The following is a 21,133-nucleotide window of genomic DNA, read 5'->3' as shown; positions in this document are numbered from 1 at the left end:
CTCTCCCCTCAAAAATGTAATGTTGACCTGATGTTCTACAAAATCACAGTCCATAAGCACTTAATTTTCAACAGTTCACATCTGGTGCATATGCATCACACGTAAGCAGGATATTACTATGTAGGAGTCAGTTTATAAGATACAGATGCAAAATTGGTAATAGTCCATAGTACAGCATGTATCTCCCGTTCATGCAATACATCTGCAGAAGAGGTCTTTGTGCGCGATAACCATCAACTGCTCCATCCACCATAGTGAGTATCTGCATCTTTCCTGAGAGTAAGGTCCTCATCATAGTAATAATATCCATCCATCCATTTTCCTCCGCTTATCCGGGGCCGGGTCGCGGGGGCAGCAGGCGAAGCAGGTCGTTCCAGACGTCCCTCCCCCCGGCAACGCTTTTCAGCTCTTCCTGGGGGATCCCGAGGCGTTCCCAGGCCAGACGAGATATATAATCTCTCCAGCGAGTTCTGGGTCTGCCCCGGGGTCTCCTCCCAGACAGACGTGCTCGGAAAACCTCCAGAGGAAGTCTCCCTGGAGGCATCCGAATCAGGTGGCCAAACCACCTCAACTGGCTCCTTTCGATGCGAAGGAGCAGCGGCTCTACTCCGAGCTCCCTCCGGATGTCTGAGCTCCTCACCCTATCTCTAAGGCTGAGCCCAGCCACCCTACGGAGGAAGCTCATTTCGGCCGCTTGTATCTGCGATCTTGTTCTTTCGGTCACTACCCAAAGCTCATGACCATAGGTGAGGGTTGGAACGTAGATGGACTGGTAAATCGAGAGCTTCGCCTTACGGCTCAGCTCCCTCTTCACCACGACGGTTCGGTACAACGCCCGCATTACTGCTGACGCCGCACCAATCCGCCTGTCCATCTCTCACTCCATTTTCCCATCACTCGTGAACAAGATCCTGAGTTGCTTCGCTTGGGGAAGCAACTCCCCCCCAACCCGGAGGAAGCACTCCACCGGTTTCCGGCAGAGAACCATGGCCTCGGACTTGGAGGTGCTGATCCGCATCCCTGCCGCTTCACACTCAGCTGCAAACCGCTCCAGTGCGTGCCGGAGGTCACGGTCTGAGGATGCCAACAAAACCACATCATCCGCAAAAAGCAGAGAAGCGATCCTGAGGCTCCCAAACCGAAAACCCTCCCCACCACGACTGCACCTTGAAATCCTGTCCATGAAAACCACAAACAGGATTGGAGACAAGGGGCAGCCTTGGCGGAGTCCAACACCCACCGGAAACGTGTCTGACTTATTGCCGAGTATGCGGACACAGCTCTCACTTTGGTTGTACAGGGACCGAACGGCCCGTAACAACGAGCCTCGGACCCCATACTCCCGCAGTGCCCCCCACAAAGCCCCTCGGGGGACACGGTCGTAGGCCTTCTCCAGATCTACAAAACACATGTAGACTGGCAGGTCATACTCCCATGACCCCCTCAGCAGCTCCGCAAGGTAAAGAGCTGGTCCGCTGTTCCACGACCGGGACGGAATCCGCATTGCTCCTCCTGAATCCGAGGTTCGACTATCGGCCGAATCCTCCCTTCCAGCACCCCAGAGTAAACTTTCCCAGGGAGGCTGAGAAGTGTGATACCACGGTAGTTGGCACACACTCTCCGATCCCCCTTTATAAAAATAGGGACCACCACCCCGGTCTGCCACTCCCCAGGTACTGTACCCGATGCCCACGCGACATTGTATAGACGTGTCAACCAAGATAGTCCAACAATGTCCAGAGCCTTCAGCATCTCAAGGCGAATCTCGTCCACACCTGGCGCCTTGCCACCGAGGAGCTTTTTAACTACCTCGGCGACCTCTGCCACGGATATGGACGCAGATACCCCCGAGTCTTCAGGCTCTGCCTCCTCCATAGAGGACGTGTTTACCGGGTTCAGGAGTTCCTCGAAGTGCTCTTTCCACCGCCCGACGATATCCCCAGTACGGGTCAGCAGTTCTCCACCCCGACCATACACAGCCTGAGCGAAGCCCTGCCTCCCCTTCCTGAGGCGTCGAATGGTTTGCCAGAACTTCCCCGAGGTCGACCGAAAGTCCTTCTCCATGGCCTCCCCGAACTCCTCCCACACCCGAGTTTTAGCTTCCACAACTGCCGCAGCTGCCACCCTTTTGGCCAGCCGGTACCTGTCAGCTGCTTCAGGAGACCCCCGAGCCAACCAGGCTCGAAAAGTCTCCTTTTTCAGCCTGACGGCCTCCCTCATCGCTGGTGTCCACCAGCGGGTCCTTGGATTGCCGCCACGACAGGCACCAGTGACCTTCAGACCACAGCTCCTAACAGCTGCTTCTGCAATGGAGGCTTTGAACATGGACCACTCAGAATCCATGTCCCCAACCTCCCCCGGGATGCAGGAGAAACTCTTCCGGAGGTGGGAGTTGAAAACCCTACGGACAGGGTCCTCCGCCAGACGTTCCCAGTTCACCCGCACTACACGTTTGGGTTTACCAGGTCTGTCCGGCAGTCTTCCCCGCCATCGGATCCAACTCACCACCAGGTGGTGATCAGTTGACAGCTCTGCACCTCTCTTCACCCGAGTGTCCAAGACATACGGCCGCAGGTCTGACGATACAACTATAAAGTCGATCATCGACCTTTGGCCTAAGGTGCTCTGGTACCAAGTACACTTATGAGCAACCTTATGCTCGAACATGGTGTTTGTTATGGCCAAACCATGACTGGCACAGAAGTCCAATAACAAAACACCACTCGGGTTCAGATCGGGCAGGCCGTTCCTCCCAATCACCCCCCTAAAGGTTTCTCCATCGTTGCCCACGTGAGCGTTGAAGTCTCCCAGGAGAACTATGGAATCCCCGGGCGGTACCCCTTCCAGGACCCCACCCAGAGACTCCAAGAAGGCCGAATACTCTGAACTGCTGTTCGGCGCATAAGCACAGACAACAGTCAGAGTTTTCCCCCCTGCAACACAAAGTCGCAGAGAGGCGACCCTCTCGTTCTCCGGGGAGAACTCCAACAAAGCGGCGCTCAGCCGGGGGCTTGTGAGTATCCCCACACCCGCCCAGCGCCTCTCACCCTGGGCAACTCTGGAGTAGGAGAGAGTCCAACCCCTCTCCAGGATTCTGGTTCCAGAACCCTTGCTGTGCGTGGAGGCGAGCCCAACTACATCTAGCCGGTATCGCTCCACCTCCCGCACCAGCTCAGGTTCCTTCCCCGCCAGTGAGGTGACGTTCCACGTCCCCAGAGCTAGTCTACGCCACCAGGGGGCGGCACGCCTAGGCGCCCGCTCCTGCCTACTGCCCGGTGGGTATAGCACCCGACCCCGACTTCCTGCCCTGTAGGTGGTGGGCCCACTGGGCGGATAGTAATCATAACCTTGGATCAACCAACACATGGCTGCACTTGCCGAAATTAACCCAAATAATACACTGAAAACCATTTTATCTTCTTATTTTTTTTCCAAATCAACACTCAATAGAAAATATTTAACCTTGTAAGGGTAATGAGCTCAATACAAACTACTCACATTTAATTCCCTTATCTCTGAACAATAATGACTTCTAGTGATAAAATACTATTACTTATTCTCTTAAACATGTGAAGTGCTAGGCTGGCCTAACCTATCATAAGTAAACATCACTCTCTGCTTCCTCATTCTGAAAGGATGCTTTTTATTAGGGGTGTGGACTGGACCCTCCTGGTCACTGGAACTGGGCTCAGATGACACATCACCTTGGCCCTGGTCCACCTCACCTGGATCGGGTACCACTGTCTCATCGGCCTCTAGTGCCAACTGCTCTGGTGTGTCATCACTTGTGCCTTGGTTCTCACCCTCCTGAGTGTCATTGTTGGGGTAGAATTCAGGGGTATCAGCTCTCAGCAGACTGTGGCTTGGGTTTCTTTTAGTTGCAGTCCAATTATAGAGCTCCAGCTATCTTCATCCTCATCGACTGTGGCGTGTTGCGTGTCCACATGTCTTTGTTTTTGAGTCACTTTTCTGTTTCTTGTTTCTTTCAAGGGAGGCTCTACGGTTTCCACAGGGAGAAAGTCACATGGCAACAACAGATTTCTGTGCATGATGCAAATGCGTCCTTTGCCATTTTCCGGTTTGATTTCATACACTGGGCTGCCTGAATATTTCTTTTGAGTCACCACATACACTTTATCATCCCAGAATGATCTTAGCTTTCCTGGCCCGCCTTTCTCTGTCAGATTTCGAACAAGTACTCTAGATCTGGGAATTAACTCGGCACCATGCACCCTTTTGTCATAGAGAGTTTTACCTCTCAGTCCTTCTTTATTTGCTGCTTTAGAGGTCAATCTGTAAGCTTCAGTCATCTTGGCTCTCCACTTTTCAGCATAGTCCTGGTGAGAGGAGCTCTGTTCTTTTGTTGTTAGGCCCAACATTAAGTCGATGGGCAGTTTTGGACTACGACCAAACAAAGGAAAGTAAGGCGCATATCCCATTGCCTCACTGCACGTGCAGTTGTAGGAATGAACCACTTTTGCCAAAGATGATGTCTAGTCTGCCTTGGCTGCTTCGGGCAAATTTCTGAGCATTGCTAACAGGGTATGGTTGAACCGTTCCACCTGCCCATTGCCTTGGGGGTGGTAAGGCGTTGTTCTGGACCCCTGCACACCGCTGTACTCCTGTAGCTTTGTAAACAGTTTATTTTGAAACTCTTTGCCCTGGTCTTGGTGGACACGTGTTGGGAAACCAAATTTGAGTGTAAAGTCCCCAAATATCTTCTCGACAGCAGTGTGAGCAGCTTTGTTACGGCAGGGATAAGCCTGAGCGAAGCGGTCCATTACAACTAGGATATACTCATATCCTCCTTTGCATCTCTCCAAGTGCAGGAAATCAATGGATTCTAGTTTGAATGGATAGGTGGTGACAATGTTAGTCAGAGGTGCCCTTGTTGGCCTGTTGGGACACTTATTTTTCAAACGGTTGCAAACTCTGGTGATGTAGTGCTCGACGTCTCTTTGAATATGAGCCCAGTAAAAGCGCTCTCTTATCATGTTCATCGTCCTCTCCACCCCTAAATGGCCCATGTTTTCGTGTAGCTCTTTGTACACTAACTTGTGAAACTTTTGGGATAGGAGGAGCTGATCATAGGTTGCTGTATGTCTGTACAGCAGTCCATCATCCCCTATGTACAGCTTGTGTTTCTGTCTGAAGAGAGCTGCCAGTTTACTGTTGAGCTGTTTTCCACCTTTTGGCCATTATTTTGACACCACGTAATGCAACACCTCACCAATCGCAGAATCTTCCTCTTGGGCTCTCTTTAGCACAGTCTTTGGTATTTCAGCTATAGAGCTGACTTCTTGATTTGCTTCACTGATGAGAGTGGAAATGGTGACGGGGCAGTACCATGGCTCATTTCCTTGTGACTTGATGGTGACTGCTTCAGCCACACAGTGCATGACATCAGGATCCACATTTTGTGTGCAGTTGGTCATGTACTGTTCCATGTCTAAGGGCATACGTGAAAGGCCATCTGCGTCCCTATTGGCTTTCCCAGGGCGGTACTTAATCACAAACTGAAAGTCAACCAGTTCTGCTACCCACCTCTGTGTGGTTGCATTTAACTTTGCAGTAGTAAGCACATAAGTAAGGGGATTATTGTCCGTGTAGCCCATGAAGGGTGGAGAGTAATAAAGGTAATCCCGAAATCTCTCACATATGGCCCACTTCAGGGCAAGGAACTCCAGCTTCCCTGAATGAAGATGGTAGTCCTGGAGCCATAGGCAATCACTACTAGCTGTTGGTATAGCACCGCCCCAAGCCCCTCTTGAGAAGCATCACAGTGCAAAATAAAGGGCTCTTCAAAGTTTGGGTAGCCTAGCACTGGGGGCTTTGAGAGAAAGTAAATGAGCTGACACAGTACTGCATGATGGTCAGGGTGTCACTTGATTGTGTGGGATGAGGGCAGTTGGCCTACACTACTTCCTTTCTTTTTCACATGTCTTTTTGAATTTTGCTTTACTTTGTCTGTATGGTTGTTAGCAAGGAGGTCATAAAGAGGCTTTGCCATATGGGAGAAGTTTGGAATGTAACTGCGGTAGTATGAGATAAAGCCTAGCAGTTTTCGTTGCTCTCCGACAGTGGAAGGTTGCTGCTGTTTCAGGCCTTGCACAGGAGCAATGTCTGCAGGATCCATGGTGTAGCCTTGTTTCGTGACTAGTTTGCCCAGAAAACGTACCTGCTGCTTGAATAACTCACATTTGCGGGAAGTCAGCTTCACGCCATGGCTCTTATAGCGGTGCAGGACGCTTCTCAGGTCACGCAAATGTTCTTCAATAGTCTGTGAATGAACAAGGTTATCATCAAGGTAAGGCAGACAAATATCATCCCTCAACCCCCATAGGCATTCCTCCATAGACCCTTGGAATGCTGCTGGCGCTGAGGACAAGCCAAAGGGAATTCTTACCCATTCAAAGAGGCCCCACGGCCAAAGAGGCGAAGAGGCTGCTTGACGGTCCCCATTGTATTTATCGTCCTTTTTCCAAGGGAGGCAATTTTGTTTACAGGTCACGTTCACTGTCCATTTCTCTACCAGCTCACAACACACTATCTTGCTCGTTCCACTTAGCAGTGTCTTAATAACCCGAGCGCCTCCTGGTGGCGCAAAAGCAGTGCTGCATTTACTAATAAACACTGCCAACTATTAACAGTACTTTCATTACACTTAAGTAAATTATGTTAGTGTGTGACAATAAACAAAACAAAAATATTTTATGGTGAATGATATAAAGGGTTTAGTTCAGGCTACTGGACTTATTCTTGTGATCTTAAAGACGTTTCGCCTCTCATCCGAAAGGCTTTTTCAGTTCTAAAACTAGTTTCAGCAAGGTGATAAAAGACTAAAAAAAATTCTTTAGTCTTTCATCACCTTACTGATAGTAGATACCATCAGCCTTAGCCCCACCTCCACCTCTGGTTGTTAAATACTTGGGACTCTCCAAACTAGTTTTAGAACTGAACAAGCCTCTCGGATGAGAGGCAAAACGTCTTCAAGATCACAAGAATAAGTCCAATTGCCTGAACTAAACCCTTCACCTTAAGATGACCTGGATGTGAGAACCTTCACAGACATGGCGAATGATCAAATTTCCAGGGGCTGCCATGGCCAGGCCTTTCAGATTTTGAGGAACCTTTTGATAACTTGTGATCATGATGTCGTGTTTTCTATACTGGCCTAATTTGAGTGCTCTAGGAGTTAATAACTAGGAGGAGTTCCTTCTCGAAAATGAAAAAAATCGGTAAAAATTGTCCGATTAATTCAAAATGGTGGACTTGCTGTTGGGTTTAAGGTATGGCTACAGGAGGCTTTTTTGTGTGTCCTGACATGCTACATATGCCTCCCAAACTTTGTGGATGTAGGTGAAACGTGCTGCCGGGGCTGTTTATTAAAGTTACTGCAGGGGGCGCTATAGCATATGCAGTGCCGAGATGCATACAGTGTCTTTCTTTGAGTAGACTGGGATGTGTGTGGTAATTTTGGTGAATTTCCAAGCATTTCTAATGTGCCAAAGAGTATTTCCTATTTTATGGTGAACGATATGAAGGGTTTAGTTCAGGCAACTGGACTTATTCTTGTGATCTTGAAGAGGTTTCGCCTCTCATCCGAGAGGCTTTTTCAGTTCAGTAGTCATTTCAGTAGTTATGGCAAGACATCGAAATTCACTGTGCTACCACAGACACGTCTTTTGATGACAAGTCACTATTTTCACTGTCAATCATCATCAACGTGTTTAGGGTTTATATCACCAGGTTTGAGGTTAATATGAGAAAGGGGCTAACAACAGCACATCAAAGTGTAAATAATGACATTTCCTGTTGCCAGCAGGTGGCGCTCTGACTGTGAATGTATGGATGTGATCAGGACAGGACACTGATCATACATGTAAAGTTTCAAGCAGAATGGAGCATGTTCAAGGCATTTACACACCACCTGATGTTTCATGGCGAAGGATCAAAATTCCAGTGGCTGTCATGGACATGTCGTTTGACTTCTGAGGAAGATTTTAATAACTTTTGATCACTAAGGCCTGCTGTATGTACTGGCTGAATTTGAGGTGAATTGGAGTTACGCCCTAGGAGGAGTTCACTCTTGAAAAAAAATTAAAATGGGCAAAATCTGACATTCAACGACGAATAGCTCACTTCCTGTTGGGTTTAGAATATGGCTGTCACTGACTATTTTGTTCATCCTGATGTGCGCCGTTACGTTCTGTAACAAAGAAGACAACAACATGTGGAAACTATGCTGAATAGAATATAAAGTAATTTATTTAACCAAATAAATGACTGTAACAAAACAAAGAAATAAGAACTGATCAACTATAGTCCACTAAATCAAAGAAAAACCAAACATATTCCTCTACACAAAAGAAGAACCAAGCAGACTTCTTTAAACAAAAAGGAAAAACCCAAACTAATACAAGGTGTGGGAGATCCAGCCAGGTGGAAAGCCAGAGACGGACTGATTGCTCTGAGCAGCACTTTTCAAAGCCAACCCAGTGGCCACACCTGCTTCCTTCCAGGTGCGAGCAATCCTGCCTGATCTTCTGCAGTACCAGGGCTTGGAGGAATCGCCTTCATCCATCACAGCGCATATATGTACCCAGTTTGGTAGCTGTGGATGAAACGTGCTGCCCGTGGGAAAGTGTAGGGGGTGCTATGGAGCCATTTTGCCGCACACCTCCACAATTCCTATAAAATGTCAAATTTTTCACCAGTTCTGATGTGTGTGCAAATTTTCATGAGTTTTTGAGCATGTTTAGGCCCTCAAAAATGCAGTTTTTTTGGAAGAGAAAAACTCTTAGCATTCCAATAGGGTCTTCACACCATTCAGTGCTCAGACCCTAATTATTGGGGCACAAGTAGATCTGACTATAATTACAACTGTAAATTTTATGAAATGCACATGTTGCCTAGCTGTATTCTTCTGACTGTAAGACATTATTGCTCTGGCTGCAACCCTGCAGTGTTGAACAGTCTAAGAGCAAGTAAAAATTGAAATGAAAAACAGAATTGAAAGCAGTAAGTATAGAGGGCTACACAGTATGTGCTTTATATTTCTCACAAGAAGATCAAACTATGACAGAAACGTGCTACGACATTAATATAATCCTAGTCTTTTAAATTGACCAGTGAGCTTTAAACCAAAATTGTAATGGAGAAACATGTCACTATGATCCTAGACATGTTGACACATGGTTGCAAGTTTAGTCTGAAAATGCAGCCTTTGATTTGATTCTGATTAGTGAGTTCCTGGGGCCTGTTTCACGAAGCAGGTTCAAGAAACTCTGAGTTTCTTCCGCAACTCTGAGTTGATCTACTCTGAGATAGAAAACTCTGAGTTTTCGGTTTCACAACGGCTGATTTGAGTTGGGTAATTAACTCGGAGTAGTTTGACCCAGAGTTACGCGTGTGCACCGCAACTCTGAAAAGACAGCATCAATGGAACCCCGATTCGACGAGTCACCATGGAAACAGGGAAGCGAAAGGCTGCGTTTTTGAACTGGAAGTTTTTAACGTGCTCATATGGCAAGTTTGAACCCGTTTTTAGAAGTGCAACACTGCTGCAGCTGCAAAAGAGAGGGAGATGGCGTGGAGAACACTGCAGCCCAATGCGTAAGTTTAAATGTAGTCCTTTGTAATCCTAATAATATTACAGGGAATAACTGTCTGAATGGTAGCCTAGTAAGTTATTTCATTTAGGTGAAATCCCGCTGGGGAGAAGCAGATGGGGCAGCAGCTTAAGATGCTTTGTAAACAGTTTATTTTACAATGGCCAAAAACATTGTTCAAACAGGTCAGACCTCGGCATTATCTCATGGAGGTACTTCATGTTGATCATGTTTTACATTGTAAAGTAGCCTAAATATTAAGTGGCTGTTTGACTGTGCAGTTGTTTTAACCACACATAGCCTAAATGTCTGCATCCATATCATGTCCTGTTAAATAATTAAGCCTATTTAAACTAACATAGACTTCTGCTCAGCCAACAGAAAGAAAGCAGATGCCTGTAAAACGGTGGTATAAAAGGTCATGGATGCATATATATATATATATATATATATATGTACATATGATTATTTAGTTCTCTTTTGTGTCTTTTATTTGTCTTGTGGCCCCTTCACACCACAAAAGACCTTGTAACTGTAAGTAGGCAACACTCCAAAGATTTATCCAAATGGTAGTTTAAGTTTTATACAGAGGTATGTTACTGATAGTTCTCTTCCCATTCAGATTTTGGGTGGAATATAGAGTGTGACATTTAGCCTACACTGAAGTGTTGCACATTCTCATCCTTTTTAACAGAGCATGGCTGGACAGCAGCAGGATAGTTCCTCAACGTCCACTGCACAGGCTGACACAGTGAGATGGATGTTCAGGAAAAACCAGAGATTCATTCTGTGGAATTCATGTGCAACTGTATAATATAATTTAATGTCCTCTGTGTATTCCCAGTTATCACTAAAAACAGATTTACAAACTGCATTTGCTGAGAAAAATCCAAAAAACAGATTAGGAGGGCAGATCTGGAAATTGAAATACTGGAGCACAAGTTAGAGGTGGGTGATGGTCACAGGTAAATTATGATAACTACTGGAACATTAACTGAACTATCTCTTTTATTTGTAGGAAATAAAGAAGACCAAATGAAATGTGTATCATGTCTTTATTTGCTGTGGTGGTGATGATGGTGACTTAAACTCTAAAGTGATTATTGCATATGGTGTCTCTGACTGCTCTGCTGTCCTGGATAGCTGCAGGTGGATGGGGTCATCATCTGGGTCTTCAGTTTGTAGGGCAGGGTGTTGCTCTCCTCTAATAGTGGTAATATTATGAAGAACAACACATGCCACAGTAATATCACAGGTCCTCTCAGGGGTCACCCTGAGGAGACGTAGGTGTTGGAAACGGGCTTTCAGCAGGCCTATCTCCACCCGGGCTCTGGTCCTGCAGTGAGTCCGGTTGAAGTTCTGTTGGGGGCCTGGTTCAGGGTCAGGGTATGAGGTCATCAGCCTGGGTTGGCATGGTAACCCCTGTCACCCAGCAGAAGGCCATCAAACTCTCCTGCAATGTATAGTGGATACATCAGAGTATATTAAAGGAGAGAGAGAAGAGAATTCTATTGTGAAAATCTTTAGAATGCTGCAGTCTGTTGTTCAGGTTAGACTCTCCATAAATCCTGGAGTCATGAACAGACCCAGACCACGTGGCCTCCACATTAGAAATGATGTATGCAGCATAACATATGATCTGGACAGTGCAGAGAAAGACAGATGTTGAACTATGATGCAGTCTTTAACATTTAGAAACAGTAGTCAGTCTACCTGTAGCCCATCTGCACATTTATGCTGTGAATGGACTTCCTATTCATGATGTGAGGGAGCTGTGATGGGGATGTGTGTGCATCTATGCATCCAATCACAGTGGGAAATCCTAAAAGAAATTCAAATGACTAATCCCAGTCTGAGGCTGCAGCACAATGTCATTAACAGAATATGATTTAAAATGAATGTAACAGATCTCTACATCACTCACCTGCAATCCCGTGGAACTCCTCCTTGATGCTCTGACAGGTTTGTGTCCAGGAAAACCACAATGATGAGTTAAAGCTGTTTCAGGGCCAGGAACACTTTTCTGACTGTCCTCCATACAGTTGCCTTACTCTGCATCTCCGACATTATATAAAAACTTCCATTTGCAAAGAACCGCAGCGCAACACACAATATCTGCTGGATGTGAGAGCATGACTGCGGTTGGTAATGTAAACGTAAGGACGGATTAGGTTGTTTATGTAGATTATGGACTTAAAACAATTACGAAACGGTACCGCTCAAACCGATAATTGTCCGGAAATGCGAGAACATTTATACTCGGTCTGATAACAATCTACCGACGAATATTTAATTATCTGTGCAGTAATGCTGCTCCTTTATCCACTGGATCGTTAATAAAAGTTGTTCTACGCCAAAACTCGCTCGCTTACTGACTGAATGAATGAGGAAATGAAACAGCGTGTGTGGCTGAAAGAGGGCGGAGACGGAGAGAAACTCGAGGTTTTCTCAGATGAACCTGCTGGCGACCAGGTTAGAGTCATAGAGTCTGTTACTGCGGTAACTGACCGAGAGTTTAAGTTACCCCTCTTTGTGAAATGGGCTAGAGTTACCCCTCTGTCTCAGGGTTAAGTTACCTCGCTTCGTGAAACGGAAAACTCTGAGTTTCCCTCATTTCAGGGTTAAGAAACTCAGAGTTTTCAGTGAACCTGCTTCGTGAAACAGGCCCCTGGTGTGCTTGTGTTATCAGTGCAAATGCTGTTTACCCACAGATGACACATACACTGATTCAACTGCCAACCCTGAAGCCAGATGCAGGTTACACATGCACTGACAGATGCACCATGAATGGTTAGCACTTTCACTTTGCAACAAGAAGATCCCCGGTTCAAATCCCAGCTTGGGCCTGGGATCTTTCTGCATGGAGTTTGCATGTTCTCCCTGTGCATGCGTGGGTTTTCTCCGGACACTTCGGCTTCCTCCCACAGTCCAAAAATACGCTGAGGTGAATTGGTTACTCTAAATTGCCCGTAGGTGTGAATGTGACTGTGATTGTTTGTCTGTATATGTAGCCCTGTGACAGACTGGCGACCTGTCCAGGGTGTCCCCTGCCTTCGCCCGAGTCAGCTGGGATAGGCTCCAGGACCCCCCGCAACCCTAGTGAGGATAAAGCGGTGTATAGAGAACGGATGGATGGATGTTTCTTCTGATGACTGTGTTTGACAATACACCACCACATACAGGCAGAAAGGCAGCCTTGTCTGGCAGTTTAAGGGGCACTGATTATGCTAATGAATCTCACAAATCAAGTTGTAGTCATCAAAGGCAACAAGCTTATGACAAATCTGTGGAATTTGAAGAGCTTTAGAAAAAATACTGAAAGCAGTATGAGAATTTAAGTACAAGAACACAAAATATTTCTTAGATGAAGCCCAATATTCTTTTTCATTTCATGTGTGGAAAGTGGAAAATGTGCTTTCTCTGTTTATGCATCTGGGGCTGAACTGACGTATGCGTACAGAAAGGGTGAAACTCTTTCTGGATAATATTAACTGTTCCTCTGTACTGTTGTAATGTAGTCTGTTTCACCTTAATTAAAAGTCAGTCAACACTGCTGTCAATTTCTAAAATACAAAATTTCTGGTCCATTTTTGTTTGAAGAGTCACTTTAAACCATCAGTTTGTATTTTATTGAGAAGACAAAATTTTTAAATGTTTGAGATTTTATTTTGTTATCTTCCACAGGTGTGAGAGGACCTCGTGGTTTCAATGGAACTAAGGGTGAGTCTGTGTTTTAGTAACTGAAAATTTGACTGTTCAAATTCCAATTATTTCACATGTACACAGTATTAGAAACTAGCAAGTAACAGAAAACCATTTCACTCAGTGGTTATAAAGACATAATTGATTTTTTTTTTTTGCAATAGGTCCCCCTGGACCACAAGGTGCCAAAGGGGAAAAGGGAAAACAAATAAACGAGCGTAAGTGTGTACAGTTCAAATATGAAAGCAGCAGAAGTTTCAGAAACTATAACTAAGTAAAAGTAATTTGTAAAATACCTGAGATGTTTTTTTAAAAAAAAGTCTGAAGAGAAAAGCCAAATATGGTAAAAATAAATAAATAAATGAATGAATAAACTAAAATAAAAACTTAAACTGCAAATTGTCTATGATTTCTCCTTTCCGAATGAGTCAGATTTGACCACCTGCTGATGATTATTCATGTGCTATCAGAACAGCTTTGACCTGCCAGATACTGACTTCACAGACCTCTGAAAGTGTTCTGTGGGATCAGGCACCAACCTGTTAAATCCTGAAAGTTGTAGATCAGACATGCCTTGTCACCAATTCATAGTCTGTCCTTTCTTGGACCAGGAGTACCCCACAAGACTTGTAGTTTTTATAGATATCTAACCCAGTTATCAGAATACAATGATTTGGTCTCTGAAATTTTTTTTTTTTCTACCAACCCATTTCTGCAAAATCCATCACACTCGCTGTGAGAATTAAAGATTCACTTACCATGTAATATATCCTAGATGTGGACAGACACTGTTGTGATGTGTTTCAGACCAGCTGAGTTGTCAAGATGTTTTATTTATTTGCTGTCTTGTAATGAATGCAAATATGCAATTAAATCCCCATTATCTCCACCTTTGTACCATCACAGTGAGCGTTCGTCTTGTGCCAGGGAAATACCGAGGACGAGTAGAGGTTAAGCACAATGATGTCTGGGGCACCATTTGTGATGACAACTTTGACAAGTTGGATGGCAAAGTCATTTGCAAGATGCTGGGCTTTCAATCCGTCATTTCCACCTTCACTGCCACCCCAGGTAAGAGGCCCACTCTGTCTTCCTATGGGTCATTTCAGAATTGGAGGACATTTGGGCTTCAAAATTTTTTGGAAATTAGATATTCTCTTTTACAATTTTCTAATAGGTAACAAACTATCAAAGGCTTGATTAGCTGAGCTTACACAATAATTGTACCATTTTTATTACAAGTTTTATTTGTTGCTTGCTAACCCTACTGTAATCACAGTAACGGGGTTGCAAGTAACAGGGTTGCAAATTTATGCTAATGTTAGCTTTTTCTCAGGAGCAGAAGCTAGCTATTTAGGTAGCTGGGACATTCCAGAATTGGAGGACATTTACTGTCCCACCCCTAAAATTTCAAATAATCTAATCACAAAACACTAACTCATGCACTTGTTGTGTAAATTATACTTGTTCTAAGACTAAATGTAAATATAGTTGTAGGAAAATGTGTTCCAAAATATTGTTCAAAATACCAAATAGATCTCAAGCACCCCCAAAATGATATTTTTCTTTTGTCCCACCTTCTTGATGACAAACTTCCACATCAAATATAAACATTTAAAAAGACCTTTAAATACCCTTTTTTTGTATGATATTGTTGATATGTGTCTCTTGTAATCGTTAAAACTATTAATTTCATCATCAACATATTTTAATTAATAGTAATGATGAATTGAAGTTGTTTCCCACAACATGCGCGCAACCCTGTTACCGAAACCTATTTAGAATGGCAGAAGAAGAAGAAAAACCCTGAGTCACCTGACACAGAGGAAGTGACATCATCAAGTCATATACTGACACTATGGGCAGACCAAAGGTAAGTTCTCTCTTCTATCTTTCATATTTTGCCAATCTTTTAAGCCTTCACTGAGTGTGTCACTCTCACCAACACAACCCTGTTACTCATATTATCATAATAAGAAATCATGAATTAAAAGTTTTCTTTATTTATTAATATAACTAAGTCTGTCCTTGATGCTAACAGTAACGTTATATTCCTCAGCTAGCATCTATTCCTGAAAAAAAGCTAACATTAGCATTGATTTGCAACCCTGTTACTTGCAACTCTGTTACTGTAATTAGAGTAACAGGGTTGCATTTCCTTCGGACAACTCATAAGGGACAACCAATTATCTATAGCAAAATGAAATGTGTCTGTATAATTTAGCGTAATTTACTTGTCTTATTTAAATGTATTACTATGTTTTCTGGAATATAAATTACTATTTTTCTTTTATTACCACCAGGTAGCAAAAGTATGTCAATGTTGCAATAACCACCTGGATGAGATTATCAGCTGAACATGAACTCAGCTCTTCAATGTTCATGTTAAGATTATTTACAACAGACATTTTAAAATGTTTTAATTAATTTCTACAGAAATGTGATGGATTTGAGCAAATATTCGCAATTTAATACAAAAAACAAACAAAAAAACATGCAAATATTGAAAAGTTGGGCATGCCAGAGTTCAAAAGTTGTTTAAATTAATAGAGGTCAAGTCTTAACTGAAATTAAATGATTATCCAATGTGAATGTGGCCTTCTTTACTTAATGGTAAAGGATTTATTAAACACTTTTGAAAAAATTATATTTTTTTCAGGTTCCTGAGTATTCATAACAGGGTTGCACTATGCATATGGCGCACATCAAATAAAACATTTCATAAAAAGTGTAACTTTAATGCTTGAGTTGGACGAATCACATTTGATGGCTTACTACCTGATTTTCTTAAATACATGACAGAAAATGATAAAATAAAGGGTCGATTTTTTTCAAAGGTTAGGATGCCTAAATCATCCTCCAATTCTGGAATGACCCAGCCCTGCCCACTGAACAAACTTGCTTATGTAAAAAAGTAAAGAAAAAAAAAAGTCTTATCCTGATAATATGTGTAACAGGTTTGCATGAGGAAGAGTGAGACATTCAAAGCTGACAATGTTATGAAAATATGAAAAAGAATGCTCCACCCATTCTTTTGGAAATCTGTTTGATGATGTTAATTCCAGCATATCATGCGATTCACTGTTTTCTTCTTCTTCTACCAACTAAAAAAACTATGGTAACAGGGTTGCGTGGATGCTGTGAGATACACATTCCATGCATAATAATTATTTAAAATATGTTGAGTAAAAAAAAATTCCCAAAATTTCAAGAGACATTAATGAAAAAAATAATGCCAAAAAAGGAGATTTCAATTTCTTTTTAACTGTTTTATTTGAGATTCAATTTCGTTATCTGGCAGGTGGGACAAGAGAAAAATAGCATATTGGGGGGTACTCCAGACTTACTTGGAATTTAAAAAAAACATTTTTCAAACATTCTTTTCTCCTAGTTTGTTTTAGATGTGGTCTCAGTACAAGTACATTTACACAACTGCTGCGTGTTTTGGTATTTTGTACATGGATTTTTTTTTTTATTATTTGATGGGTGGGATGTAAAATGTTCTTGAGTTCTGGAATGACTCAGTGAAGTACCTGTACGTACATTTAAGCATCTCTTGGAAATCAAACCTCTCTTTCATTAATGTTTAGAAGCAGATGTTGCTGCCCAGCCCGATCTCACGGGGATTCGTGAAACTGTCACGTAAGTTTTAGTTTCGGTTTCGTGTGCACCAACACGATTTCGTCATGTTTTTCGTGCCGCTCACCACGAAATGCGCACCAATGTATTTTAAACGGCGGACTTTTCGTGCCACTCAGAACGTATTTCAAAAGAATGTGTATATTATATTTTTAATGTAAAACCGTGGCGAATCCAACGCTATATTTTGCATGACATCGTCCCTAAACATAACCCTAACCATAACCCTAACCATAACCTAACCATAACCTAACCATAAGCCGGTGGTACACTTACCAATTTGCATAGGAATTTCAAGAATGTCCGGCGGCCGGCGGCCGCAAACACGATCACACAAGCAGTATACGCCGATGGACAGCTTAGATCGTCATGAATCCGCCGGTATAAACCACTTTCAGATGTGATTACCACAGCGAAAAACATTTCGTGGTGAGCGGCATGAAAAACATGACGAAATCGTGTTGGTGCGCACGAAACCGAAACTAAAACTTACGTGACAGTTTCACGAATCCCCGTGAGACCGGGTTGCCCGCTGCCAGATATCTGATCTCACGCTCAATATATATTACATTAGCAGTTACCTGACAGAATGTGGAAGTTGAATGATTTTTTTTTTTTTTGTTGACAAATTAAGATTAAACTGTAGGCAGAGCTCAGATGCTGTCTTCGTGTCAAGTTATGAGTGACTTTACATAATAGGCTAAATTTGACTACAAAGACACTGACATAATGAGAAGTTCATTATCAAAAAAAAAAAAAAAAAAATTAAGACAGTCTCCATAACGTGTCATGGTAGGTTAGACAACCTATGTGCATACAGAACTCAATGGTACAAACAGGGTAGAAATAACTGAGGAAAATAACCAAGCTCACAACCAAACAAATTTATACTCAAGGATATAGGTTATCTAAAAAGGTCAGAATAGCACAATTCAATGGGGAAATTACAAACACAAGCAAGGATAACTGTGTGTAACAGGTGTACCGGGCTCTTAGTCTAGAAGTCTGAAAATGCTGGCACATCTGTTATCCTTCAATTCTGCGTTGTGTTCTGGATAATACAGGGAAGGATGGCTTGGACTGCAGTGGCTGTTGGTTGGGTTTGTTTACAGGTGGCAGTTGGATGGCATCACAATAGCTGTACAAGATAATTGACAGAATGTGTGGTTAAGCAGTAGTCTCTCCCTCAATCACAGCTACACACAGATACCTCTGCTCCTCAATGTTTCCTGCATGAACTGAGGAGAAAGGCGTGTGATGATGTTACAAGCTTGACAGCAGTGCAGCTTTGAACTGACAGTTCAGGGATATGACAGTTTAATCGGAAAAGACTATAGAACCTTTAAAGAAGAAAAAGCCATGTTTTCCAGTTCTCAATTAGGATTTGATAACATTTCAACACAAAAACAAAAATAAACTCAATCCTGTTACATCGCAGAGAGGAGAGGAATTAAGGAGGAACTAAGACAAACCAAACTTCATTCAAAAAAATGGAAAAAAAGTTTTAAAAAAAACAAAACTAGAAACCACACTCAGAGTAGGAAATCATGGAATTGTAATATGAATTAAACTAAGCTGTGCTTAAAAAAAAAAAAAAAAAAAGCAGGGATACTCGCAAGATGAGGAACTAAACTTAAGGGCCAGGCTGGCTCGGGAAAAGCAGGCAGCAAACAGGACAGGGACCAGCGGCAGGAAGAGGCACGCTGCGGGCAGGATCAGGATGGTGAGTGTGTCTCCGATGCAGGGCGGTCAAGCAGTAGCAGCTTAAAGTAGGTAGGTAGGTAGGAGACAGGTTGGTGACCAGAAGGTTACATGGAGTATGAATGTTTAAGGTCTGGCAGGGTATGGTGGAATGAGCTGAGCTTTAATGGAATGAGGTGATTGTGAACAGGTGATCCCTGCAACTTTTTCCAATCCCTGCAATAATAAGGCACACGGGACTAGAGAGACATGAGAGAGAGGAAGACCCAAATCGAGCAAGAAGGAGAGAGAGGGAAAGGGAAAGAATGAGGGAGAAAAGAGGAAGAGATAGAAAGACAGAGAGAAGGGGCTACGCATGGCTGAGATTGGGTCCTGCCATAATAGTAGTAGCTTGTTAGGATAGGTATACGCTGTCCCTGTTGGGCTTTTTCTTTTGCTTCTTCTACTTATCCTACTTGGGCTGCACAGTGTAGTAGTGGTTAGCACTTTCGCCTTGCAGCGTGAAGATCCCTGGTTCGCGTCTCGGCATTCCTGGGATCTTTCTGCGTGGAATTTGCATTTTCTTCCTGTGCATGCTTGTTTTCTCTGGAAACTCCAAAAATATGCTGAGGTTCATTGATTATTCTAAATTGCCCGTAGGTGTGAATGTGATTGTTTGTCTTTGTATGTGGCCCTGTGACAGATTGATGACCTGTCCAGGGTGTCCCCTGCCTTCTCCCGAGTCAGCTGGGATAGGCTCCAGTACACGCAACCCTAATGAGGATTAAGTGGTGTATAGAGAATGGATGGATGAATGGATACTTCTCCTGCTTCTGTTTAGTTTAAATGTTGTATTACTGCCACCTACTGTAAAGCACTCAGGTTTAATTGCATTTGGGATTTTTGTGACACAGAGTGCTAAAAGAGTGTCAAGACAATAGAAACAATAGACAATAGAATTGTGAAGATTCACAAATATGTTTCAACTGAAAGTGACAAATGCTTATGAGACTGTTATCCTATATATTGCTTCAAATTGAGAGAAAAATTACATTTCCAAATTTACGGATTTTTTTTTTTTTAATATTATTGATGATAAGCTAAACTGGAAACCGCACATCAGGCATATTCAAAATAAAATCTCCAAAAACATTGCAGTGATAAATCGAACCAAGTATGTGCTGGAAAACAAAGCTCTTTGCTTGTTGTACTGTTGTCTGGTCATGTCATATCTGACATATGGGATTGAAATCTGGGGTAACAATTACAAAAATTCTTTACATTCTCTGTTCATGCTCCAAAAACGAGCAATTAGAGTAATCAACAAGGCTGGATATTACGATCACTTGAATAAATTATTTATGCAATCGAATCTATTAAAACTTTTTGATTTAGTTGATTTGTATTCGCTACAACTCTTATACAAAGCGAGTAGATCATTGTTACCAGCTAAATTACAAAAACTATTTACATTAAGGGAAACCGTATATAATCTGCGAGGATATCTTGAATTTAAAGTTCCGTTGGTGTGTTCAACTAGAAAATGTATGTGTGTGTCGGTGAAAGGGGTCTGGCTCTGGAATGGTTTGAAGAAAGATTATAGGCAATGCCCTACTCTGCACAGTTTTAAAAAAAAGTATAAAGAGAGAATTTTCCTGCAATATTGTGTTGAGGAGGGGCATTAAATGTTGTTTAGTTATATAATAACGGATCTGGTTGTTGCAAATTGTCACTGTTGTCATTGTTAATTTTAGTTATAAACTGCATTGTATTGCATTTCTTTTTTTCTTCGTTTCTTTTGTTTTTCATGTATGACTGCACTTTATAAAGCATCCTACACTGTATATGGGAAAAGTGGATTAATGTATGTACACTAATCAAGGTCAAGTTATTGATTGATGTTACACGCCATTTGTAGGTGTTGTTATTGATATTGATTGATGACTTCACCTCTGGACTTTTTTTTCTTTTTCAAAAACTGGACTGGGAGGTGCTACGGGCAGCGGTTGGTTGTATGGGGGGTAGGCGCAAATAAGCTTTAGCTTCAGCCTACTCCTTTTTTTTTTTTTTGAGCTAGATATGTATTTAAATGTTGTAAATCTTTAAACTGGCTAATGTAAATTGCTCAAATGAAAATAAATCACATAATAATAATAATAATAATAATAATAATAATAATAATGTAAGACACACCTTCTTGACTTTAACAACCAACCAGTAGGACAGTAACATCTATGTGACCTTCCTTGACAATACTGACTGAATAAACATGATACAAAATGGTCACTTATGACTAACTCTTGATAATAAAACTAAAAAGCACATTTACTGTAATATTTCTGTATTGATAAAAATCAGGTGAGATGCTTTTATTATCACACTTTATAAAAATATTTGTTTCAAATCAGAGCACACTTTCTCTGTTGTTGTTCGTTTGTTTTTAAACTCGGAATGAAACACTTAAAAAGCATCTGATGAATGCATGTGCTGCTGTAACACTG

The 21,133-nt window shown here is 42.6% G+C and overlaps 1 protein-coding gene across 2 annotated transcripts in view; it reads left to right on the top strand.

The window, feature by feature from the left end:
• marco (macrophage receptor with collagenous structure) overlaps positions 1 to 21,133 on the top strand; it is an 84,739-nt gene that overhangs the window by 62,172 nt on the left and 1,434 nt on the right. Inside the window, exons 10-13 of one of the 2 annotated variants that reach the window (XM_051958975.1) lie at positions 13,296 to 13,331; positions 13,478 to 13,531; positions 14,220 to 14,384; positions 15,096 to 15,261. In XM_051958975.1, coding sequence (XP_051814935.1) covers positions 13,296 to 13,331; positions 13,478 to 13,531; positions 14,220 to 14,384; positions 15,096 to 15,190 — 350 coding nt within the window. In that variant the 3' untranslated portion in view covers positions 15,191 to 15,261. Of the gene's footprint in view, positions 1 to 13,295; positions 13,332 to 13,477; positions 13,532 to 14,219; positions 14,385 to 15,095; positions 15,262 to 21,133 lie in introns of those variants that run through there. The other variant, XM_051958974.1, reaches the window with a different exon arrangement.

This window comes from Acanthochromis polyacanthus, chromosome 14 (assembly GCF_021347895.1).
Source record: "Acanthochromis polyacanthus isolate Apoly-LR-REF ecotype Palm Island chromosome 14, KAUST_Apoly_ChrSc, whole genome shotgun sequence".
NCBI classification, from domain to species: domain Eukaryota; kingdom Metazoa; phylum Chordata; class Actinopteri; family Pomacentridae; genus Acanthochromis; species Acanthochromis polyacanthus.
Note: the sequence above shows the minus strand (reverse complement) of the source record. Positions and strands in the feature narration are given on the sequence as shown.